The sequence below is a fragment of the Plecotus auritus genome (assembly GCF_963455305.1).
Source record: "Plecotus auritus genome assembly, chromosome: 9".
Lineage (NCBI taxonomy): Eukaryota > Metazoa > Chordata > Mammalia > Chiroptera > Vespertilionidae > Plecotus > Plecotus auritus.
In genome coordinates, this window is record NC_137783.1 from 114,750,388 (window position 1) to 114,776,453 (window position 26,066).

At 49.6% G+C, this 26,066-nt stretch overlaps 1 protein-coding gene across 1 annotated transcript; it reads right to left on the reverse strand.

Moving 5' to 3' along the window:
- Nucleotides 1–765: 765 nt before the first annotated feature.
- Nucleotides 766–25,626, reverse strand: TRIM3 (tripartite motif containing 3). Its single transcript, XM_080642414.1, has 12 exons — nucleotides 25,500–25,626; nucleotides 17,532–17,697; nucleotides 10,268–10,499; nucleotides 9,893–10,044; nucleotides 9,501–9,681; nucleotides 8,530–9,262; nucleotides 8,293–8,396; nucleotides 3,266–3,433; nucleotides 2,914–3,082; nucleotides 2,599–2,669; nucleotides 1,463–1,603; nucleotides 766–1,335 (listed from the first exon to the last, which is right to left on the reverse strand). Exons 2-12 carry the CDS (start codon nucleotides 17,660–17,662, stop codon nucleotides 1,183–1,185), a joined length of 2,235 nt encoding a protein of 744 aa, XP_080498540.1. The 5' UTR covers nucleotides 17,663–17,697; nucleotides 25,500–25,626; the 3' UTR covers nucleotides 766–1,182.
- Between the last annotated feature and the right edge of the window lie 440 nt (nucleotides 25,627–26,066).

Consider the following 26,066-nt stretch of genomic DNA (forward strand, 5'->3'; position numbering starts at 1 on the left):
TGGTTGCCTGCCTTCCCCAGTAAATTACAAGCACCAGGCTGGGTGCAGGGGGCAGAAGAATGAGTAAGTGCTGCAACTTACCAGTTAGGCGTACAACAGCTACAGATGCAGGTCTGGGCTCTGCTCTTCATCAGCAACATGCCCTATTTCTCTGAGCCTCAGCCTTTTGTAGAGAGAGAATCATAGTTCCCACCTCCCAAATCAGAGTGCTGGTTATAATTAGCTCTGGAATTGGCAGCCAAACCCTGGCAGACCAGAGCTCAGGAGTTGGTGCTAGAACCCTCATTCCAATGTGGGGAAAGGGCAGCAATCTTGGAATGGAGAGCAGGAGGATGGAACAGGGCTTCAGGGCTTCTGGACCAAGCTCTAAAATTGGCCATGGAGCCTCCCACAGCCAGCTTCCATCTGGGCCAGCCCCAGGTCTCCAACCCAGGCCTGGGCATCAAGGATTGCTGGCATACCAGACTGTTCTTTCTACTGTGTTCAGGGCAAGGACCATTTTCCCAGGCTCCTCTCAGCACCAGGGCAGGGAGACACAGGACTTACTATTTCTACAGAAGATGCAGGGCCTGCGATGGGGATTTGGCAGGTGGCTCAGGCTCCAGGGGTTCACCCTCCCTTGCTCTCCCCTCCTGAAGCTTCAAAACATGAGGACCCATTTAGGAATCTGGGTGCCATGCCTGCCTGCTTGCCTACTTTTTAGTCCAGAGCTAGTCCCGCCATCCCATGCCCTCACAGCCCCACTCCACAAGAAAGCAACAAAACCACGTGGCGAACACATTTATTTAATATGGGGGTGGGGTATTGCTGTCTCTGTCAGTGTGTATGGGTGGTAGGGAGACAACCAGAGGGACTTCTGCCCTGGAGTAAGAGGCGTGCTGGCCCCAGGCTGGGGTTGGGAGCAGACTGAGGGGACGGTGGAGGTGTGTAAAGGGGGGGAGGGTGAAGCTCTGCACACGTCCTTGGAACCACAGTCCAGGCCCACCCAGTCACCAAAGCAAGAACCGAATAAATAAAGTGCAACCGTGGGGGTGGGAGATGGGGAGAGGGAGGGCACCGGGCGCACCCACGCCCACAGCCCACATTCAGTGCTGCCAGGTCTGGCCCAGCTGTGGGCCAGACACTCCTGTCCAATCACCCCTATGTCCGTCCCTCCATGAGCCAGGCAGGGCCCCAGTGCAGCTACTGGAGGTAGCGATAGGCCTTAAAGCAGTGGTTGCCGGCATCGGCCACCACCACGTGGCCATCCGAGGTCAGTGCCAGGCCCTGTGGGCCGTACAGTGGCTCTGCAGATGTGTTGATGTAGGACAGGAAGGAGCCAGAGCTGTCGAATACCTGGGGATGGGTGGAGAATGAGGGAGAGCTGAGATCAGGCTGGTGAGATGCATATTGGGGGGAGGGGGTGTGTGCATGGGGAACAGCCTGAAACCTCACCTTCATGCCATCCCTGGGCTTTACTCACCTGGATGCGGCTGTTGCCCCAGTCAGCCACGATGATGTTCCCATTGGAGTCCACAGCTACTCCCGTGGGAGCATTGAACTGCCCGTTGCCCTCACCATGGGAGCCAAACTTGAAGAGGAACTCTCCGTCGGCACTGTACACCTGGCAGGGCAAAGGCTGGGGACTGGGGACCTGGCCTCAGACAGAGGGCAGGGCCTTTGAGGAGGGTGGGGGAAGCCCCAGGGCTGAGAACCCCCAGGTCTGCAGCTACAGCTCAGTTCTTTCCAGGCTTCCCATCCATGCACCCCACTGCTACTGGACATCTCCAGCTGATGTCCCTCAGACATATCAAATCTAATAGTCCATTTTCCCAGGAAAGCAGTTCTGACTTCTCTTTCAGTGACTGGCAACACCCATTTGGCCATGAGTCATTGTCGACTGCATCGTCTCCTCTGCTCGACAGCCAGTGAATTGACACAATCATTGATTTTACCCCAAGTCTGTATCATATATATATATATATATATATATATATATATATATATATATATGCCATAGCAATGGTCCTTATCTGGATTATTGCGAAGGTAGATCTTCCTGCCTCTAGTCTTGCCCCAGTCAAAATGATCTTTCTAAGACACACAGGATTGTATCACCCCACCTGTCTGCAATCCTCAGTGACTCCCAGAACTCTTAGGAAGAGATCAAGCTCCTTAAAGGCCACACAAGACTCATCCCTGCAAACCCAGTCTGAACTACTTGTAGTTTCTTGAACACACCATAGGGTTCCCAGCTCCAGTTCTCGGCTCCTCTGGTCCCCTTTGCCTCAAATCCTCCTCTCCTTCTCTACCTTCTGGTTAATTCCCACTGGTGCTTTAGGTAATTCTCTCTCACCTGAGCCAAATGCTCCTGCTATGCCCTCACATTTCCCTACACTTCCTTATCACAGAATGTATCACATGAAATTGTAACATGCCAGCTAACTCTTCTCTTCTCTACTAGACTATAATTAAGAAGACAGGGAAAATATTTGCTTGATTCATGACTGTATTCCCATCACTTCTAACATAGTGCCTGGGTCAAAGTAGCCACGCCATAAATGTTTACAGTGCAAATGAATGTTCTGGGGGAAAGGGGTGGGAAGGGAAGACACTGACCTTTACTGAATGGTTATGGAAATCCGTCACTACAATCTCATTCTTGTTGTTCACAGCCACAAAATGGGGCCCTGAAAATATAAAGTGGTCTCTAGGGCAGTAGCTGGGATACTGGGGTGGGAAAGAATACCTGTGATGATAAAGCTGGGGTGTTAAGAGAGGGGTGTGGTCTCTGGGATGATGGTGCTAAGGCCCAATGAAGGGAGGGGGTTCTCTAGGGCCAAGACACAGGAGGAGGGGTCTTTAGAGTTGGGATCCCCCGGGGTTCTCTGGGACTGGGGAATCAGAATAGATGTCTGACTTGTCTCCTCATACCTGCGAAGTGACGGTCAGTGGCTCCACGGCCCCCAAAACGGCCAACCAGCTTTCCATTGGGTTGGAAGGTGAAGACACAGCAAGACTTATTGTCGACCACAATGATATGTCCATTACGGTCTACAGCCACCCCCTTGGGGCCCATGAGGCGGCCAGCTCCAATCTTGGTCTGGAAGGAGATGAGCATTAGGGTCTTTATCCTGCCTGGTGGGGAGAACAGTCCCAGCCTGGCACCAAAGCAGAATCTTGGGCTGGGGATGGACCAATCCTGGCCCAACCACCAGGGGACACTAGAATAGTCACTTCAGCTGATCACCAGGGGTGCAAAGTGTAGTGATAGTAAGTTTCTCACCTTGAACTTGCCCTCAGGGGAGAAGATGCTGACCCAACGGTTGTCATAGTCTGCAACGATAATGTCTCCATTGGTGTCCACTGCCACACCTGTGGGGCGTTGCAGCTGTCCAGGCGAGCGCCCTCGGACCCCAAAGCGGAACTTGAACTGGCCTTCATTGGAGAAAACCTGGAGCACAGGATCAAGGGAGGGAGGGGAAGGAGGGGAGAGACTGTGGGCACAAAGGGAAGGGAGCAGGATCCTGAGGGAGGAGACCCCCATTCATTCAGTCATTCAGCAAGGACTAATGACACCATGTCAGGGTACAGAGAAGAATCAGACATGGCCACAGACCTAGCAGACATGCAGCAGAGGTGTGAATGGGACAGTAGGAATATGAAAGGATTGAGGGGGAGTGACCAGGAAGGGTTCCAGAAGAGGATATCTGAGCTAATAGACAAAATGGGTGCTGACAGATGAACCAAAGTTGGCCAGTAAAGAAGCAGGAGACAAGGCATTTAAGCAGAGTGGACAGTGTGTAAAAGGCACAGAGTCCAGCATGGGTCCTGCTCATCCATGTACAACATAGGTCAGGTTTTATCCTGGATGTAATGGGGATTCACTGAAAATATGTGGGCAGGGAGTGACAAGATGAGATTTGCTTTTGTGGTATAATAAGACATTTATTTGGTCTTTGTCCCCCGTGCCTGTCACAGAGCTCCTCAAAGCCTGGGAATTTCCTGAGTGATAGGATTGTCTTTTGTCATTCATAAGGGGCCCCTTTTGAGCTTAGGCAACTGCAGTGACTTAGGGTGGGGACCCCAGATAGCCTCAGGATAAAGCTGGTCATTAGAAAGACCAAATGATTAAAGGATTGGAATTTACAGCCCTATCCAACCTCTGGGAAGAGTTGTGCTTGTGTGCACACACAAACTAAGCTCTATGAAAACTCCTGAACAACAAGATTTGATGAGCTTATGGGTTGGTACTGAGAGGATGGAGCACCCCAGTTCCACAGAGACAGAAGTTCCTGCACTAGGGACTCTTCTGGACCTCGCCCTCTGTACCTCTTCATCTAGCTGCTCATCTGTGTCCTTGATCAGATCCTTTACAGTAAACTGGTAAACCTAAGCAAATGTTTCTCTGAGTTCTGTGAGCCTATCTAATTAATCGAACCCAAAGAGGGGGTTGTGGGACCTTCCAATTTATAGCAGGTCGGTCAATGCCCAGGTGACAACCTGACTTGCAACTGGTGTCTGAGTGGGTGCAGTCTTATGGGTCTGAGCCCTTAACCTCAGGGATGTAATACTATCTCCTGGTACATAGTGTCAGAATTGAGTTAAATTCAAAGAAAACATGGTCAATGTCCACTGGAATTAGAGAACTGTTTGGTAGTGTTTGGAAAAAACACCTTGGAGTTTGTAAGAAAGAGCACTCTGGTTTCAGGGAGGAGTCAAGACTGGATGCTGGCCAAGCAGTCAGAGGCTGCTGCGGCAGTCCAGGTGTGAAATGATGATGGCTTGACCAGGGCACTGCTAGAGGGCAGCAGATGGACTCAAGAGACATATACCGTAGTAGGTAGATTCAACAAACTTGGTAGCAGACAAGGGAGGGAGGGAGGTGAGGGAAATGGACCAGGATTAGCCCTTCCAGGCTATGGGGCTGACCGGGCAACCTTCCTCCTGGACAGAGTGAACCTTTCAACCTCTCTCACTCTTCTACCTCCTTGACCTCCTTTAATGCTCCTTTCCTCTACAGCTAAGCCTTCCTGCTTCTCCTCCTTTGCAGCCAAGACATTACTCACCACTCACTGCATAAGTCCCACACACTGCTTTGTTATAGGCTCTGGGGACATAAGAGGAATCAGAGCCAGGAGCAGCCTTGGCTAACTCAAGTTCTGGGCCTTGGCCTTAGTTTATCCAAACCTGCTCCCTCCTTAGTGGACTGGGCCCCTGTCCTCACCCCATCCCCATCTCTCAGGCCTGCAGGGCTGTTTGAACTGGTCCCACCAAGAGATATCACTCCCTCCTAATGTAGACCTTCTATTATGCCCTCACCCCTTCTGCTCTAGTCCCCTGCGATGGGACAGCACTTGCTAGCATGAGAAGGGAAGGACCACAGAATGGAGAGCTGATGTGAGAGAGACTAAAAGGTTCTCCCAGATAAGCAGTGAGATTATGCATGTGCCTTCTCCAGTCTGAGAAGCTCAATTTCCAGCTCAAAACTCAGAGGCTTGTGGGGTGTGGGGGACGTCTTACTCTTCCTGTCCTATCCTATCCCACCCCTTACATCTGGCCAACTCCTATTCATCTTTCAATTCTCAGAATTTCCAGGTCACTTCTTCAGAGAAGCCTTTAACGACCAACTCCATCCCCTGAATCAATGTATACACATACAGGTAGGTCTCTGTGATATATGTCTTATAGTTCTCATCATAACAACCATCGCTTCTGTAACTAAATATCTTTGTCCCCTTCTAAGAAAGTTCCAGGCGGGGCAGGAACTGTGTCTGTTCTTTGCTGCTGCATTTGTAGGTAAAGCAATTGGCACATAACAGACATTCAACAAATGAATGAATTCCCCAGCTCAATCTCGGATCACAGCTAGACATCTCCACTTGAATGACACACAGCAATCTCAAACTCAACACGTGCAAAAGGGAATTCATCAACTTATATCTAGACCTGCTCCTGAATGGCAACACCACCGACCCAGTGCACCAAGTCCTGCCCTCCTTCTCCCTTGACATCTGATGGCTCATCAAAACCTGCCATATTTGCTTCCTTAACATCTCTGGAATCTGCTGGTGCCCTAGTTTGGTCTTTAACATATCTCTGCTATATCACAGTAGCACTAAGTAACTTCGGGACCTGAGCCTAGTAGGGGAAAGAGACTAAAACAAAATTAAACAAGCCGGTGATTCTGGTAAAGTCTGAAAGTGTTTATAGCAAAAGGTTGAGGAGCTCAGAGGAGAATGTGATTAATATTCTGCCTGAAGGAAATGAGCTGATAAAATTTCTGGACTAAGACAGTTACTCAAATTGTCAAACCAAACATACAAATTGAATTCTTCACTCAGCCTCCACCATACATGGGTCCAAAGGAGGAAAAGTTCACGCGGAGCCCAATTCTCATGAACTGAGGAGTGCAGGTCACAGTCCATCTGGGGGCTCAGCACATACCAGGCCTGAGGTCCCCAAAGTAAGAGAAGCAGAAACTCCGCTTTAGAATCCAAGTCAGGTTCCTAGCAACTGGGAAGTTGGAGTGCAGGTAGGAGTGGGAGCAAGGGAGACTGCTAGAGGACTATTAAGTGTTTGGAAGGGAGGGGACTACATCAGGCCCTACCTCTCAATTCCCCCCACCCTGAAACAGTGGACAAGCACAGCTCCTCATCAAAGAGACAAAGTGGCACATGTCACTCTGCATGTGAGCACTCGTGTGCACACACAGTAGGGAAGTTTTCCCAAATCTCAGCATTTGTGCCAGAAAGCATCCCTGGCAGAAGGAGCAGGGAAAGAGTTAGAGGGTAGAGGAAGTCACTGAGTAGGGCCTCAGCACCACCCCCACTCCCATCTCCTCTTCACTATCCAGGCTATGTCCAAACACCTCCCTGTGCTGAACTGGGCCCCTCCATTCCTCCGCTCCTAGGAATAGGGTGGGAATAAAGGCTGGCTGGAAATACAGGACTGAGAAAATGGTCATGGAAGAGCTCATGGCACTTGCAGCCTGGTAGGTGGAATGCAGGAGCCAGGTGGGATCTGACATTGAAGCGACAGGCCTTTGGCAGAGCTGGATCTAGGATGGGGTGCTCAGGCTGGGTCAGGAAGAAGTGTAAATTTACAGGTGTTGCGAAGTAAGGATCTTCAGGGAACAGTTTTGCTCTCTGATAAAGTGTTTCCATGAACTGAAGCTCAGGATAGTCACAAACAATCCCATACAGCATAAACTCAATGTGACCTCAGCTACTTGGCTCCTAAGAGTAATCTACCTCCAGCTCCTTTGGGAATCCTTCCAGTTCCCTGTACAACCCCCTCCAGCACTCCCCACCTCCTGGCTTTTGTTGACAGCCGCCACCTGGACAGTGATATTTTTAACTAACATTAGAAGGCTCACTAGGTGTCAGGCACAGTACATTATGCCATTTAATGCTTCCAGCGACCCTCTGAGGTATTCTTTTCCTAATTTTACACATGAGTTAACTGAAGCTGAGAGAGGTCACATGACTTGTCAGTAAGTGGCAGAGCTAGGATTCAAGCCCAGGTGTCTGGTTTCAGAGCCCGAGCTTTTAACTGCTCTGCTGTGTCTACCACACTGGGCTCTGGGTTTACTACAAGGAATAAAAAGAGAAAACCACATTTTCAGGCTTTGAAGAGCTTGAAGTGCAGCAGAGGCCATGTCTATTTGCGTGGCGGATGCCTTAATCAGGTGTGTGAGGGGCTGGGAGGGCCAGGGGCAGCACCACCTGTGAGCGTGCACTGTAGTCTAGCCACTGAAGACACCCCTTTTCACAAGTTAACCCCATTTGACTGTCTAGTCCACCGGATGTTTGCAGAGACTGGTGCAGACAAGATACATTCTGGAACCAGGAAGGTATGTTGGGACACAGCAGGGAAGGGCAGAGCCAGCATCCTGACCACGTGGTGGTGAAAAGGAGAGAAAGTCAGCCAGCCAGGTGGAGGCTCATGAGGAGACAGAGGGGAAGGAAGAATGAGCCTGACCTTTAAGGTCCAGGAGCTGGTCTGGGCTGAACCATGGCCTGGGAGGTGTAAACTGCCAGCACAGTGAACCTTGGTGCCTAACTGTGAACGTGGTTATCCTTGTGGCTAGCGGGGTGAGGTTACAAATGGGTGAGTAAAGGGCGGTGCTATGATTTATTGCTTTTTAAGAAATGGTACTATGTGCAAACCTGTTTTTTAAAGTAAGGCTTTGATTATTGTACATCTTTCAGGAGATCTATATTATATACAGTGTTTTTTGTTTGTTTGTTTCAGGAGGCTGTAGCTGGAGGACCTGTATTTTGGTGGTGTGGGAGCTGGACAAGCGCTCACCTGAATACATTGGTTGTTGCTGTCTGCTACCACTATGCGGCCACTGCTAGCTGCGGACACACCCTGTAAATTGGTGAATTCGCCTTTCTCCCTTCCACGACTGCCTGTGGGAAGGGGATGGGGGGGCGGGGGGAAACAAAAGAATTCACTCGCAGGTCATTTTGAAACTCCCTGCCCTCTCCGCCCGCCTCCTGCCTGAGCCCGCCCCTGCCTGGCTCCGCCCCCGGCCATCAGTACCGACACGGAACACGAGCTCATCCTCAATGGGGTTGTCCTTCCGTTTGCCGCTGGTGCTGTACATGGAGCTGGGCCTCCGCACCGCCTTCTGGCGCACATGGCTGCCCGGGCCGCCAGGGGACTTAACGCGGCGCTTCACGTCGTCTGGGGAAGGTGGTAGGTCCCCGGGACGCAGGGCTCGCACGCGGAAGGGGCTACCGCGCACCGGCTGGCCATAGAGCAGCACGGAGAGGAGCAGCTCGCCCTCGGAGCGCGCCGTGTAGACCAACTCATACGTGCCATTCTTGTGGTCCACCACTGGCACGGGCAGGCGCGTGCCGTCGGGGCCCGTGAGCTCCGCCCGCAGCTCGGCGCTGCCTGTGCGCACCAGCCGCCCATCTTTGTCTTTGGTAGTGACGGTGAGGGAAGCGGTCTGGCCCACCAGCGCCTGGCGCAGGCCTTCGCCCGTGGCCACCGTCTCGTGTGCAGTGGCACTCGTTGTGAGCAGTGCACCCAGATTGAGCACCGATCGGCGCAGCCCGTCGACCTCCAGGACCAGTTCCAGCTGCGCATTCTCGTGTGGCCGCTCTGGGAAGGCCTGCGCCGCCAAGGCGGCCAGGCGCTCTCGCATGTGCTTGCGGACCAGCAACACCTCCGGGGCTGAGCCCAGGCGCAGGGCCTGCTCTGCGAAGCTGCAGCTGCTGCCAATGTGTTCCTGACCCTGGCGCAGTGTGTCTAGCTGGGTCTGCAGCACCTGAGGGGTTAGGGGTGGGGTGGGTGAGAACACTGGCGCAGAGGTGGGTCTCTGTGATTTCTGGTGAATGGCATGAAAGGAATACAAGCGAGGGAGTGTGGAGAAGGGACACAGATGCCCACAGCACCTGCGGGGCCATGTCAGGAGGCAGAAACCGTTGACTAGGGAAAGGGGTGTGCACGTGTGGGAAGCAGGGATACATGGGGGCAATAAGGCAGGGAAGGGTGAACAAATGCACCTTCTGCTTCGCCCCACAAATGGCCTCCAGGTCATTGACCAGCGCCTGCTTGCGCTGCTGCAGCGCTTGCTCCAAGTCCTCGAAGGCTGCGCTGATCTGGGCCAGGGCCTCTGCCTTGCGCTCCTGCAGCTGCTGGCTGATGCCCCCCACTAAGGCGATTGCTGCGGACAGCTGTGGCAGCCTGGGGAGGGAAACAACTCATACCGGAGTGGCTTGAGGCGTCCTTACCAAACCATCCCTTCCACCTACTGCTGCCGTCCAGGAGATCCCCTACCTGAGGCCTCCCTGCTCTCTCACAGTTTTATCTGTACCCTGCCCTGGGTCCCTCCTCTGCCCCCGTTGAAACACCATCTCTGATGGCCCCACCAGCCCAGGTTCCCACCAGCGCCTACCTGCCGCGCACTGCCTCCAGCTGGCGCTGCAGGGCGGCCTTGTGCTGCTCCACCACGTCTCGCAGCAGCACCGTGCCGTGCTCCCGGTGCTCCCCTGCGCGGCACTCGCCGCACATGGCCGTCTCACAGGCCTCACAGTAAAACTCCATCGTCTGGCAGCATAAAGACTCCAGTTAGGCAATGGCTAGACACCACACTTCTTTTCCCCGCCCCTCCCCCACCTGCCCTCCTGTCCCCTCACCTTCCAGGTGTGCCCCCTACCTGGGCCACTTATTCCGAGAAACACCTCTCACCCACAAACACTCGGCCCCCTCCCCCAACCTCTCCCTCCCCTCCACCCCAAGTCCTGGCCTCACTGGGCCTGCTTGGGCCCACCTTGCCTTCATGGTTGGGGCAGGAGAGGGGGCGGCCAGCCACTGCACTGAGGGGGTGGGGGTCCTCCGGGTCGTGGGCCCCATCAGGTGCCTGCTGCATGGCCTCCATGAGGCTGCTGATGAAGAAGTTATTCTGCAGTGCAGAGACGCCCTGCTCAGGGAGGATGGACGTCTGCCGACAGACTGGACAGGACAGCGTCAGGCTCTGGGCAGGGATATAGTTCTGGAGGCATCTGGCCAGAGAGGGAAAGAGGGGGTGGGGCAGCATCAGTACACTCCTCCTCACACTTTCCCTGGGTGCTGATTCCTCTCCTCATAGGGGTGCCATTACACTTCATTTGGAAACCTCTCTGGTTGGCACACACATCTTGTCCTGCCAGCAGGTATAAAAGGCCTCATCTCATTTCTCACAACTGAGTAGAAACACATCCCTGACCTCTCAGAAGAGCTGACATATCCGCATTCCTCACCGTGTGCACAAATACAGGTTCACCTCCACAGGTGTTTACAAAACCTTCTCATAGAAAAATGTGCAACTAGCCCTTACTTTAATTAAACATTTACTGACTGCCTACTCTTGTCAAATTTGTGCCAAGCTCTGGGGATATAAAGATAAAGCACAGTGCATACCTCTAAAATACTTCGAGTCTACCCAGGAGTGTTTATAGAAGTACTGAAGTAGAGAGTCTATAGAAGTAAACAGTGTAATGGTTAAGGGTGTGGACCCTGGAGCTAGGCTGCCCGGGTTCAATCCCAGGTCAGTCATCTATTAAACAGTGACCCCTGACAAGTTACTTAACTTTGATGAGCCAGGGGTTCTTCCTTTGTAAGATGGAGACAGTACAGACTTCACAAAGTGTGAAGGATTAAATGTAAAGGGCTTCTATGCCTAACTCACAGAAAGCACTAAATATTATGGGCTCTGAGTATTTGCCTAACTCACAGAGAGTGCTATATATTGTAGGCTACTATTTGTCATTAATGAAAGGAATACAGTAGATGCACTGATAAGGAAATGCACTGAGGGGCACCTAGCCCAGGGTGGGTAGAGAGGGTAGCCAGGAAAGGCTTCCGAAGAGGTGATGTAAGCTCAATTTTCATAAGTAAATAATGTTAGCCTACCCAAAGGAAGGTGCAGGGGGAGGAGGAAGGGTGTTCCAGACACAGAAGGCATCCAGAAACAGCATAGTGTGGGTAGGGAATTATAAACAGCTCGATATGGCTGGAGAACAAATCCAAGACAAGGAATGGTAACAGGAGTCTGAAGAGAGACAGGAGCCAGTTTATGGAGGGCCTTATGGGCCACACCAAGGAGCTTAGAAGTCATTGCAACAGCCAAAGGGAGCCACTGGAGCATGGGACAGCCAGGTTTCCATTGTATCAAGCTCCTCTTCACTGCCTCTTTGGTGGAGGGCGAAAGAGAATGTGATGAGACAGCTGACGAGGGATTTTAACATCATCATCATCATCATCCAATTACCATTTATTAAGCACCATGTGCCAGGCGCTGTGCTTTACATTTTGTTTATGTATATAGACTCTGAAAGGGTAAGTAGTCCAAGGTAACAAAGCTAGTGAACACTGGAGCCTAGATCCAAATACAAGGCAAAGATACTCTTGCAATCATTTAGGCAAGAGATGAGAAGACCTGGATTTAGGCAGTAGTGATGTAGACTAAGGTGGAATAAATTTGAGAAGTACTGAAGAAGTGTAGCTAGTAGGGGGTACTGTCTGATTAGAAAGGGGGTTGAGAGATGAGTCTTGGTTGACTCCCAGATTCCTAACCTAGAGCACTGAGTGGATAGTAGCGGCATTCACAGGAAGAGGAGTGGTTTCTAAGGAAGTTCAGCTTGACCTGGCTGAGCTTACCGTAACAGTGGACATCCAAGTAGAGGGGACCTGTAGAGAGCTGGGGAGAAGACAGGTTAGAGATATAGATGAGGGTGCCGTCAACATTTACATGGCCTCTATAGCCCTGGGAAAGGATACAGCCAAGAAGGGGTTGGCAGTGGTAAGAGCAGGGCAGAGCACCCAGCAAATACTGAGCGAGGAGCAACAAGAGCCATGGGCAGAGCCAGTGACAGAGCAGCAAAGTGCACAGCGCAGTTCCAGGAGGGAAGGAGTAGTCATCAGTGTCCAAAGCAGCTGAGGAGTCAGGGAACATTAAGGACCAAGAAATGGCCATCAAATTTGGCAAATGTGAGAGTACTTTTGTCTGTAAGTAAAACAGAGACATCAGAGTGGTAGGGGAAGCAAAAACTTGACTGTTGCCAGTTGAAGAGTTAACAGGGGGAGGTTTGATAAAGAAGGGGGTTGAGGGACTGAATGACAGCTATCGGGGACAGAGACACAAACAGTTCTTATCTGTTTGTGATGGGAGCCTTGAGCATGTTTATAAATGGAGGAGCCAGTACAGAAGGAGAGATGGAAGAGACTAGAAGACGTGGGACAAAGTCTAGGGATGGGGAAATGGCTCAGATTGGTCTGAAGAGGAATGAACCATCTCCTCTGACTGAAGGAGGGAAGAGAGAGGTGGATGTACTTGAGCACAGGAGCAAAGTTAGGGAGCCTGTGCCTAACTTGCCTCAGGCAAGATCAGCTGCTGAGTGTGAAGGAGGGAGAGGATTCAGGAGAACAGGAAGGCTGGGATTAGTCACTGAAGGGTGGAGGAGAGGATGCTTACAGACTGACCAGACCACAAATCTGTGGAGGGAATATCTGCATGCTGCAAACTTTCCTATATCTTTGGTCTCTTCTGTTAACGTTCTCGATACCTCTAGATCTGAACTAATTAATTTTATTTATTTAACAAACAGTATATGCCAGGCACGATTCTAGGTGCTTCACAAATATTAACTTATTTGTGACCTAGTTTCTCCTGCAGTCCTCTCAAGTAGAGAGTTTTTTTGTCTCATACTCCACATTCCTTAGGGCCAGAAGGTGGGGTTGAGTCCTCCCCACCCCCAGATGAAACATTTCTAAACTATTCTTTAGCTCCTTGAAAGCTCAAGCCTTCTGTCTACACCACCCCTCCTTTTTATTGTCTCTGCTAACTTAATGGTTGCTTCCCCGGTCACTAAATTCTTTGGTCTGGCTTACTCTCTTCCTCTGCTAACTCCTGACCCATACCACACCCCAACCCCATAAACACACACACTCCGCCCATCAGTTCCAGTGGCTCTGACATCCACCAGGTGACCCATCCACTATCAAGATTTCTTAGTTCCTTGATCTCCTCACCCCAGTGATCTTTCCTTCCACTTCACCTCAGCAGTCCACTCCCATGCTCCCACCACCACCCTTATTATCCCATCACTTATCACTGCATCAAATCTACAATCTGCATTTCTACCATTCTACTCTATTCCCCTGTAGTTCTCTTCCCAGCTCATGGACTCTGGTGTCTCTCCTGCAAAATACCTTCGAACTCATCACGGCCTCCTTCCTTTTGTTGAGCATACGTGACTTACAATAGCTTCCTAACTGGATTCTTGTTTCCATTCTTACTTCTCTAAAATCCATTCTCAGCACAGCAGCCAGAGTGAGCTTTTTAAAATCTAATTTATGTCACATTATTTCCCTGCTAAAATAAATCCTCCAAGGGTATTCCACTGCATTTATAATAAAGTCCAAACACTTTCCTAAAACTGCCAAGCTACCCCATAACTGTCCTGACTCTTGTGCCTCATTTCATCTCACTTTCCTCCTCACTCAGCCACACTGGCTTCTTTTCTGGTCTCTGAACATGCCAGTTTACTCCTTCCTTAAGGCTTTGCATGGCACAATGCAGAGATTTTCCCATTGCCTGGAACTCATCCTCAGGTGTTAGGTCAAATATCACCTCAGCTAAGCCTTTCCTGATGACTCTATGTAGAATAGCCCCTGGCCCAACCACCCCCATTTACTCCCTGTTTATTTCCTGCAAAACACTTAGCACAAGCTGTGACTCACCTGTTTGATTATTTGCTTGCTTATTGTCTTTCATTTCCCACTAGAACGTAAGAGTGAAGACTCTACAGAATACTATACAAATTGGAAAACTTGGAAAAAATGCATAAATTCCTAAAAACACACAACCTTCAAAGGTAAATCATGAAGAAATATAAAATCCGAATAGACTGAGTACAAGTAATAATATTGAATTAGCAATTTACATCCCCCCACCCCCCAAAAAAAAACAAAGCCCAAAACCAGATGGCTTCACATGTGCGTTCTACCAAAGATTTAAAGAAGAGTTAACATCCATCTTTCTCAAATTATTCCAAAAATAATGAAAGAGGAGGAAAAGCTTTCAAACTCATTTTACGAGCCAGCAATACACTGATACCAAAACCAGACAGAAGCCACACACAAAAAGAAAATTATAGGCCAATATCCCTGATGAATATACTAGTAGATGCAAAATTCTCAACAAAATATTAGCAAACCAGATTCAAAACACATTAAACAATAAAAATTATATGTCAATTATATGTCAATATGATGCAGAAAAAGCATCTGACAAAATTCAACATCCATTTATTTATTTAAAAAAAAGTCTCTTGCCCAGCCGGTGTGGCTCAATGGTTGAGCGTCAACCTCTGAACCAGGAGGTCACGGTTCGATTCCTGGTCAGGGCACATGCCCAGGTTGCAGGTTCAATTCCCAGTAGGGGATGTGCAGGAGGCGGCCGATCGATGATTCTCTCTCATCATTGATGTTTCTATCTCTCTCTCCCTCTCCCTTCTTCTCTCTGAAATCAATAAAAACATATATTTTTAAAAAGAATTAAATCTTGACATTTGCAAAAGCATGGATGGACTTTGAGAGTATTATGCTACGTGAAATAAGGCAGAGAAGGACAAACACCATATAATTTCACTTACATGTGGAATCTAAAACACCTAAACAAAACAGAAATACACTCACAGACACAGAAAATAAACTGGTAGTTACCAGATTGTGAAGGGGTTAAAGAGGGAATGAAATAGGTGAAGGAGATTAAAAGGTACAAACTTCCAGTTGTAAAATAAGTCATGGGGATGTAAAGTATAGTATTGGGAATACATTCAATAATATTATAATAACTTTGTATGGTGACAGATAGTAACAAGATTTATTATAGAAATCATTTAGTAATGTATATAAATATTGAATCACTATGATATATACCTGAAACTATAGGATATTGTATGTCAAGTTTACATCAATCAAAACAAAAAGACTGAAGGGTCTGCAGTCAAACCTGGATTCAGACCTTGACTACTAACTGTGGAAACATTTCTTAATTACTTAATGACTCTAAACCCTCGTTTCTCCAAAATGGGGATAATAAAGTATCTATTATAAAGATTAAGTAAATCAATACATGCCAGTCCCTTGCAAATAGTAAATAATCAATACATAGCAGCTATTATTATAATTTCTCAGGCATTGATTTTCTCCAGGAGTATTCAGTGATCTGGGGGTAGGTGAAGGTACAGAGACATCTTACTGATCCAGCAATGAGCTTCTGCCACATGGGTTTAGAAAAGGACAAAGATGTGAGTGGATTGTGGCAGCCAGTCAGATGGACAGCCATAGGATCCAGGATGGGTAGGAAAGAAAGGCAGGCCAGGATGGATCTGGTGGCTGGGAAAAGAGGGAGCTGTCGAAGGGCCTGGATGTCTATAATCAGTCAAAGCTGGTGTAGTGGGAAGAGGGTAACAGGAGCAGGAGTGGGACAGTGGAGTTTATGACCACAGAAGAAGTGGTATTATTCTGGGTGATGGCAAGATGCAGCGCGTTGTTGGGAAAGAGTATGACTGATGTGGTATGGAGGACATCCCAGAGAAACAGACAAGAACCAAGAGGCATAAATGGGTCATAAAGTCATTCAAATTGATGGAAGAACTTGGAAAGGACAGGAGGGTGGAGTCTGTGTCCAGCTGATAAAGGGGAGAGAGCAGTAGAGCTGAAATCTGAAAGAACAGGACTGGAAGGGAAGCAGAGTCCCTGGGGCTGAGCCAGGTTTCAGTGAAGGCAGGAGGCAGAGGGAAGGCATGGGTGGACACAATGGTGAGAAGACCCAGAGACCAGGCCACTCAAGACAGAGCAATGAGGGATGAGGGCCGGAGAGAGAACATTGTCCAAATACAGATGTGATCATGTTTAAAACCCTGCAAAGGCTTCATGTGCAACATTCCCTAACAGGTCCACAAAGTTCCATGTGGTGTGGCCTCAACCTTCCTCTCTAGCTTCATCCCATGCCACTCTCAATCCTGCCTGGCCAGGCCTCCTCTAGGCCCACTGACCTGACACAGTCCCTCATGCCACATGGCTTTTTCCTATGTTCTTCCTTCTGTCTGCAATGCTCTTACCACTTCCTTCATTAGTTAACTCCTATTCATACTCAGCCTCCAGACTACACCTCAAGGAAGCTTTCCCTGATTCTTCAAACTATAAAATCCCATATGCTCAGCTCTCATAGCTTACACTTTATTTGCAGCACTTATTAAAGGTGCAATATTACATTTACCTGTTGCCTGGCTATATGATTATTTGATTACTTTCTCCTTCACTATATTATGAACTCTTTAAAAAAATTTTTTTAATTTATTGATTGATTTTAGAAAGGATGGGAGAGAGAGAGAAAAACATCGATTTGTTGTTTCACTTATTTATGCATTCATTGGTTGATTCTTATATGTGCCCTGACCCGGGATCAAACCCACAACCTTAGCATATTGGGACAATGCTCTAGCCAACTGAGCTACCTGGCCAGGACTATACTGTAAGCTCTTTAAGAACAAAGAGATATCTGCCTTTGTTTGTCACTGCATACAAGTGTAGTTGCTTGTTCATACTAGTGAATATTTGTTGATGAATGAATAATGGATAGAGCCTAGAGGCTGGAAGGGGTTGCCTTTCACTCAGTGCTCCAGGACAACAGGGACAGGCCTAGCTTCAAATATCCTCCCACTGGTCATAAACTTTTCTGGTGCCAGAGCTGGTTAAGAGTCTCAGCTCTATCTGATTTCTCTGATGCTGTGGAAGGCTGTCTTGGGGTTTGGGAAGGGAGCAGAAAAGGGCCTATTCTGGGCAGGGACCGTGGCCCAGTGTTAGGAGCTCCTGGTCCTCTCATGGGTTCTTGCATCAAACCCTCATCTCCTGCAGGGTGGGGTTTACCTGCTCCCCTGCACATGGGTACACAAATCTCCCTCACTTCTTACAGGTTTACACATGCCCCTCCCCTCTCAGGGAGCCCTGCAAGGCCTTCCTCCCTCCCAGGACACACACACCCTCACCTCTCACAGAAGGTATGCAGGCAAGGCAGAACCTTGGGGCACCGGTACCGATCCAGGCAGATGCTGCACACCAGGAACTGCTTGTCCATGGGCTGGACCTCCGGGCCAGGGCTGTCCTGCCTCTTCGCCATGGTGCCCACAGATGGCTCCCGCCACTCACACCAGCCTGTGTATGGAGAAATGGTCAGCAGCAGGGAAGTCAGCACTCCCTCCCCGACCTGATCCTCACCACTCAAATGCCCTGCAGAGAACTAGCCCCATTTCTTCCCTGCCAGGAGCAAGACAAGCAGATGTGAGGGAGCAAGGTGAAGTAGGTGGGCTGAGTAACCCATGGTTAAGAGCACAGACTTAGGGTTAAATTGGGGTCAAACCCAGCTCAGCCTCTTACCAGCTATGTGCCCTTGCATAATTCACAAAACATCTCTGAGCCTCCATTTCCTAATTTGCAATTATGGAAATAGCAATCCCTACTTCAAATGGTTATTCTGAGACTTGCAATAGTGCATGTCACGTGCATGGTACACGGATGCCCATTCTCACTGAGACACTCATCCTTTATCTCCTCTATCTCCCTCAAATCCTCCTCCAGGAGACCTTCCTGATGGAGTGTCTCTCCTCTGACCACCTACAGCCCCTCCTACCTCTGACTCTCCTCTCAGCACAACTGCCCAGGACTGCATTCTTTTCCACATCCAATCAGTAGGTAGGTCTGTGGATTCTGCCTCCTAAATATCTTATCCCCTTTTCGTCATCTACACAGCTACTGCCCCCATCAGGTCACCACCAATTCTCTCCTGAGATGCAGCAATAACCTTCTAACTGGTAGCCTTGTCTCCCCACTTATGCTTCTCCAACACAGATTCCATCTTGTCACTAACTTCCTGTTTAACTTCCTTCAACAGTTATCCATTGTCCAGAGGACAAAGTCCAAACTTCTTAAATTTGCCAACATGGCATAGCTTTGCCCACACCTCATGTCTTATGATTCTACAATTAGTAACACTGTCCTTTCTGTTCCTGGAAAACTCCTTCTTCTCTTTTACTACTGGGCAGTCACACATTCTATTCCTTCTGCCTAAGATCCTCTTCCAAGCTCCCCTTTGCCTGACTGACTCCCAATCGTCTTTCCAGTCACTATGTAAATGTCACTTCCTCCAGAAGGCCTTCCCTGATTTCTTGAAGTCTAGGTAAGGTGCTCCACCTTTGTGTCCCACTGCACCGTGTATTTCCTCCATCTTAACCCTTATGCCATACTATAATGTTCTTGTATAATAGCACAGAGCCTAACATAGGATCAATCTATATTTATTGAATTAATTCAATAATTCAACAAATATTTATTAAGTGCCTACTTTGTACAGATAAACAAATCAGACTAATGAACAAATCAGATATAGTCACTATAGTCACTATCCTTGTGGTAGAGAGGTGGTGACAGGTATTTTTTAAGTAAATAAACAAATAATTACAAATTGGGAGAGGGGCATGCTATAAAGAAGAAAAGGATGCTATGAAGAACACTTTTCTTACTGGTGATCAGGGAAGGCCTCTCCACGCAGGTGACTTTTAAGCAGAACTCTGAAAGATGGAAGGAAAATGGGAGGGATGAGGGTGGGAGCATCAGAGAGTGAGAGAGGGAAGTCATTCTGGGCTAAAGGAACAGCATGAATGAAATTCTTAGACAGAGGGCTCATTGAGAAATGGAAAGGACCATGTGGTGAGAGCAAAGTGAATAAAAGGCAAGCGGTGAGCTTGGGAAGGTGAACTTGGGAATAATATCAAGAAGGACCTTGATGTTAAGAATCTGGATTTTCTCCTAAATTGGGTGAGAAATGATACAATTTAGAAAAAAATAGAAATAAATTAAAAAGCTACTTTGGCAGCTATGAGGATTGAAGAGAAGTAAGTAGGAGAAGGGACACCAGTTAGGAGGCTACCCCAGTTCTTGTAAGATATTGGTTATTAGCAGAGCTATAGGTAAGAAGGTGGATTGATTTGGTAAATACTCTTGAGGTTGAATCAGAAGAACATCATTATGGATTCGATGTGAGAGGGGAAAGGAATGCCAATAATAATAACACCTCTCTCCCCACCCCCACCCCCACCCCCACCCATTTTCTCCCTTGAGCAAATGGTGGGCCATGTACAGAGACAGTGGGAGCTGATTTTGGACATTCTGTTTTATTTTATTTTTTTAAATATATTTTTATTGTTGTTAGAGAGGAAGGGAGAGAGATAGAAACATCAATGATGAGAGAATCATTGATTGGCTGTCTCCTGCATGTCCCCTACTGGGGATCGAGCCTGCAACCCAGGCATGTGCCCTTGGCCGGAATCAAACCTGGGACCCTTCAGTCCGCAGGCCGACACTCTATCCACTGAGCCAAACAGGCTAGAGCTGGACTTTCTGTTTTAGATACATTAAGTTTGAGGCGCCTGTGTGATATTCAGGTAGAGATGTCAAGTAAGGAATAGAATACAGGTGCTCAAGGGAGAAGTCTGCGCTGGTTATTAATTTAGAAACACTGGCATGACTTAAAGTAACAAGCAATGAGAATGGATGAGACCACCTAGGGAGAGAGAGTGGAGAGTGGAGAACCCAGAGCAAAGGGAAGAAAACCAGGGGAGTGTGTGATCAAGGGAATCAAGAGGAGGGAGTGGTTCAAGAAAGGAGTGGTGAGATAAGATGAAGACTGAAGAGCGTCCACCAGATTTGATTGTGGACAGGGGCAGAAGCCATGTTAGCGTGACTAAAGAATGAATGGAGGTGGCGAAATTAACACCGCAGATGTAGACAATTAATGAGAGAAATCTTGCCATGAAGAGAAGCGAAAGATAGCTGGAGTACTTCAAAACAGGCAGTGGCTAGGAGCAAGTCAACACTTTCTGTGCCTGCATCATGGGTCTCTCTACAGACAACATATGAACGAATGTTTATATGCATGCAGTGGGGCCAGTCCAGAGACTTCTCTGGGCTTGAGGAGGGACCAGAGAGAGGTTAGGCTGTATGTGCCTTCTGTTTGAGTGCGGGAGGCATGGGAAGCCTAGGAAGGGCATGGCTGAGAGCATTCTCTCCTGGTGTGGACACTGGGGTTCTGAGGTTCTCTCTAGAAGTGATGGGTTCTGAATCTGGAAACTTAATACAAGGACAACATAGCAGGAGGGAGGACAGATTGAGGGTTGGTGTAAGAAACAGGAGGCCAGAGCCAAGCTGAAGCTTCAGTCTGGTGAAGGGGAGGGCGGGAGGAAGAGTAGGAGTGGTCTACTGGGCAGCTGATGTCAGGCTCCGCCTCTCTCCAAGCCCAAGGGTCTCTCCCAGCCTGTTAGAAAGGGGCAGGGATTGGGCTACATCCCAGGTCTCACAGCTCCTCCCTCCCTTCCCCTTCCTGCTTCAGTTCCCCACCCAGGCTTGCCTGACAGGCAGCCTCTGAGGCCACAACCTTGCCTGGATAGCTCGATGCCCTTCTCCTAGATTTCTACTTCCAGCCCCCCATCCCACTGCGCCCTACAGATCTGCCCCCAAGGTCATATAGTCAATGGTTTAAGTGGACTGTTTATCACAGCAGACACTGGAGGACCTTGAACTCAGAGCTGAGATTTCACCCTCTTTCCTATTGCCATCCTGTATGCTTATGCCCGCCTCTGTTGTATGGCTCAGTTCGAAAGGCATCTCATTTCCTATTCAGCATTTCTTCAACAACTCTGCTAGGCCTGGGAATACAAAGATAAATAGTCACAGCTCAGCCTTCCTGGATTCCATAATCTAATAAATAGATCACTGTAGTGCAATATGGTGAGGGCTATGATGGGGAAGCACAGATTGCTCCAGGAGCACAGAGGTCACCTAACCTAGACTTGGGGTCAGGGATACTGGAAGTTGGAGGACAAGGAAATTCTCCTGAAGCAAGTGTCACTCAAGCTGAGATTTCCAGGGTGAATGAGAGTTACAGAGAGCATGGTGCCTCTGTATCAGGAAACTGAATCATACACTGGGACAGGGGAGGACAGTTAAGAAACAAGATGGGTTGGTAAGCAGGAACTAGATCACGCAATGCATTGCTGGCCTTATTAAGCAGTGTAGACTTTACCCTTCCCTTCTAAGGGATTAAGGCTTTATCCAAAGAGCAAAGGAAACATTTCTTGGGGGGTGGGAGATTCAAGTATAGAGTGATAGAGCCACAATAGTAAATTTTCTACTGCTGCGTGGAAAATAGTTTAGAGGGGACACAAGTGGAAAGTTAAGAGACTGCTGATATTCCAGAGGAGAGATGATAATGGTATTGACTAGCGAAGTAGCAAAGAGAAGGTTGAGAGAAGGGGATTTCATAGGGAGGAATCAATAGAACTTGATGGCTAGATGATTTGATGTGAAGAGTAGAGGGAGAAGAAAGAATTAGAGATGATTCCTAGTTTTCTTGCTTGAAAACTCTGGAAGAAGAGCAGTTTGGATGAGAGGGTGGTAAATTCAGTGTTTAATAAAATGACTCTGAGGTGCCTATGGGAGAGGTCCAGCTGGCAGTTGGAAAGATAGGCTGGAGCCTAGGAAAGGCGTCTGGCCTGGAGATAAAGATTTGGGATGGTGCCTGAAGCCATGGAAGTGGATGACATCACCCAGAGATGAGAAAGGAGACCCTGTGACTGTGTCCCAAGGAACCTCAACATTTAAGGGATAGGCCCAGGAAGCAAAGCCTGCAAGAAATGGAAAAGGTGTGGCCAGAGAGGCAGGAGAAGCAAAAAAGAGGGAGACTGCGAAGGCCAAGGGAGAATAAAGCTTCATGGACAAGGAAACGGTCTCATTGTGAAATGCTGGAGAAAGGTCCCATGATTTAAAGCCCAGGAGAAGCTGTGATTAACTTCAGAGAGTGTGGTTTCCAAGGGCCAGAGGAGAGGAAGCCAATCCCAGGGGCTGAGGAGGAAGTTGACTGTGAGCAAAGGAAGACAGCCAGTGCTGCTGACTCCACTAGATCCTTGTCATCTGCAAAGGATGTGTTTCAAGGCTTTTCAGTTTCTCCAAATTCTCAAACAGCATCTAATTTCCCCCATGACTTCCTCCTACAACCCCAGGAGAGTCCCAGATTTACACAGCTGTGAGTGGAGATAGGTAACCAAGGCATTGTTAAAAAGTGGATGCAAGAGGTCATCTAGGCTCACTTGCTTCCTAAGATGACTCACTCCTGTTCACTAGCCTCCAGGTGTATGTGATTATTTGAGGCCTCAGCAAAATGTCAAATGACTGCACAGTATAGTCTTTGAGGTTCCCCTGGAACAGATGAAGCATAGGAGAGGGTAAAGTCCTCAAAGTCAAAGAATCCTTTTCAGTAAGGTTGGCAAGGAAGGAAAGTGAAGAAATTCACAGTACCATCTCCCCCACCATTGCCAGACTGAGTAGATGAGTGAACTATTCGATCAGCTGATCAACCTACCAATCGAACTTCGCTGGGCATACTCTGGACCAGGCCCTTTAACTTAGAGCTGGAGATGCAAAGCTGAAAGAGATATATTACCGTCCTTCCAAGCTCTCAGACAAGTGTAGAAATGGATATGGAAATACATAACTACAATGTGATAAGTGTCCTGATATTGACATATTCAAACTGCTGTGGCAGCAAAGAGAAGGAAGTCTCTGAGTCAGAAGGTGGTGAAGGAGAATGAACAGGCCTCCAGAGGAAGGGATATCTGAGCTGGTTCTTATAGGACCAATAGGAGTATGATAGATACATTGGGAAAGCTGAGCAAAGGAACAGAAGCATGAAAAATTAAGAAACATGGACCAGATGGGCCAAAGAGCAAGACTCAAAAGGGTAGATAGAGGCTGTACCCAATGCTTTCATGAAAACTGAATTTGAGTTCTCCACTTGCTCCTTGGTTGCTCGGTCACTGCCCATTCCTTAAATGTCTAGTTCCCCAGGGCTTTGTTCTAGGGCCCTTCTCTCACTTTCATATTCTGCCAGGGAAATCTCATCATCTGCCAGGGTTTAGTTACTAACCACTTACTAACGACTCCCAGATCCTTATCTCCGGTGCAGAAAACTTTCTTGAGCCCCAGCCCTGTATATCCAACTGTATCTTGGACACGTCTACATGGGAGATGATTGGAGACTAACCTAAAACTGAATTCATTTTCCCCTGCGTTTCTCATCTCAAAAAAAGGGCACCATCATCCATCTAACCACACCAACCCTAGGAGTCCTCTCAGCTCATTCACCTTTCAGATACAAGCTATGACTATCCTTGATTCCGCCTCTGAAATGTGTCTAGGTTAGAAAAAGGTCAGGAGATCTAGAAGCTATTCTTGACTGACACTAATTTCACAAATGCAAGGTAAGATTGGGCAAGTTCCTACTCCATCCCCCCCCCCTTACTTGTAAACTGTGTGTGTGTGTGGGGGGGGTCCTTTTATTCCCCAAATCTGAGATGCCCAAGATTCTCTTTCCAGCCAAAAGTCCCTACAGATTGTAATATATGCCCATGCTTAATCCCCATCTTGTACTACCCTGAGGATTTGATTGTTGGTTTCCATGGTAAGGCTAGATGTGTTAGAGGGTGGTTGCAGTTGCCCCCACCTCCCTTCCAAAATAATGTTTGCTGAGTTTAGGGAACCCACGACACTCCCTCCTATCCTAGCCATATGGTTTTTCTCTGTCTTTCTGAACACAGGCTGTAATCCCAACTATGGGCCTTGGCTCAAGCTCTTCTCTCATCAAGAATGCCATTGTCCCCTAAGTGGCTGAGGCAGCACCTGACACACAGAGGGTGCTCAGTATACATCAGTGACAGGCGAGCCATGTTTAAATCACTGCAGTTTCCTCTCACCAGACAGAGACGCAAAAGCAAAGGTAATAAGGTAAGTGAACAAAGCTCCGAGGAAAAAGACCTCCACTTAACATAAAGAAGCTTTCCCACAGCATAAGGGAGTAAGTGCTCTGTCACTGGAGGCATACAAGACAAGAAAGGCAGGGCACCTGTCAGCCCTGCAGCTCTGATTCCAATTCCGCAGTAAATCAGAGCCCTGCTTAAGGGTTGAATGGGCACTGGTGAGCTGGACAGATAGGCAGGGACAGACCTGTGAAAAAGACCGCACCTGTTCCAACTTCCCAGACCTCATCTTCCTACTGGGGTCAATCCTCACTCCACCTGAGAGGACCGCCCCCCCCCCCCCCACACACACACACACCAGGAACAAGCCCAGGGCTGCCTTCCGTCAGAATGACCTCCCTGGGGTGCAGCCTGCCCCTCCAACCTGCAACCATCTGTCCCTGCAGGTTTGCAGCCCAGGATCTGTAGCCAAGTGGAGAGGGGAGGAGGCCAGACCAGGGAGGGGCCTGGGGTCCTCTAGGCAGGGCACAGGCTGCAAGGGAACGGCGGGGGGCGGAGGGGGGGGGGAGTCCTTTCCTACAAGAAACAGCCTCCGGATAGGGCTTCCTGTCCAGGGAGCAGTGCTAGAGGAGGAAAGTGTCCTCCATCCTGACCGGTGGGGCTTTTGGTGCCTGAGGAGGATGAAGGGGGTGGGGGTGGGGGGTAGGAGGGTGGGGGGAGCAAGGGGTAGAAGTGTTGGCACCAGGGAGAAAGGAACCCTTCAGACAGGCTGGGCCACAAGATTCCAGAGTCTCACTCAGCAACCCCACCCGCCCCCCTCCACCGCCACCGCCACCGCCCGCAGCGATCGACTCCCTCCGCCAACATACACAAGCTCCCAAACCCCGCGCTCCTCCGAGGAACCATCACCCATCCACCCGCGCCTGCCCCCCTCAAACATGGACCTCACGTGAGAGCCACAGCCCAAAGAATGCCCCCGCTGCTCCCACGGACATGGACACGCCTCACTTGCACGGAGGCAGTCACAGCTTTGGAAAGCATCTGTGCCCCCACCCACAGACGCTCCACAGACCCTCTGCCGCTCGGACCCGGCCCCAGACCAGGGCAGACAGGGATACAAACGCACCCCTGGGGACCGCCCGTCACACTCACCGCAGCGGAGCAGGATGGGAGGGCCAAGGCCCGGACTGAGGCCACTCCGAGGGGCCCGCGGCGCTGCCCGCGCTGCCCCCGCTGCCAGCGCCCGTCCGCCCGGCCCTGCCCGCGGCGCCGCCCCACGTCCCTCGCCTCCGCGGGTCCTCGCGCCGGCGCCGCCGCCGGACCCCGCCGCACAGGCCGGAGGGAGGGGCCGGGGCGGGGCTGCGGACCAGCCGGGGGAGGGGGCGGATCCAGGACTGAAGACCCACCCACGCCCCGCCCGCCCAGGGCAGGCCCCGCCTCCCCGCCCCGCCTGTCCCTGCTCCGAGCCTCTGGCAAGAACTGCCTCGCTTGCGGACTGGGGCACCCGAGAGCCGGATCCCGGATCCCGGATCCTCAGTCCCGGATCCTCGGCCCCAGGTCCCCGCCAGCTGCCTCAGGCTCCCAGCGGCTCCAGGGCAGGCGGCACAGTGGGTCTCAGAGACCGGAGGAGGCTCGGTCAAGAAAAGACAAGCTGGACAGCAGAGATTTCGGACTCTGGGAGCCGGTTCGGGCTGCCTCCTGGGGGTTCCCTGCCCGGCT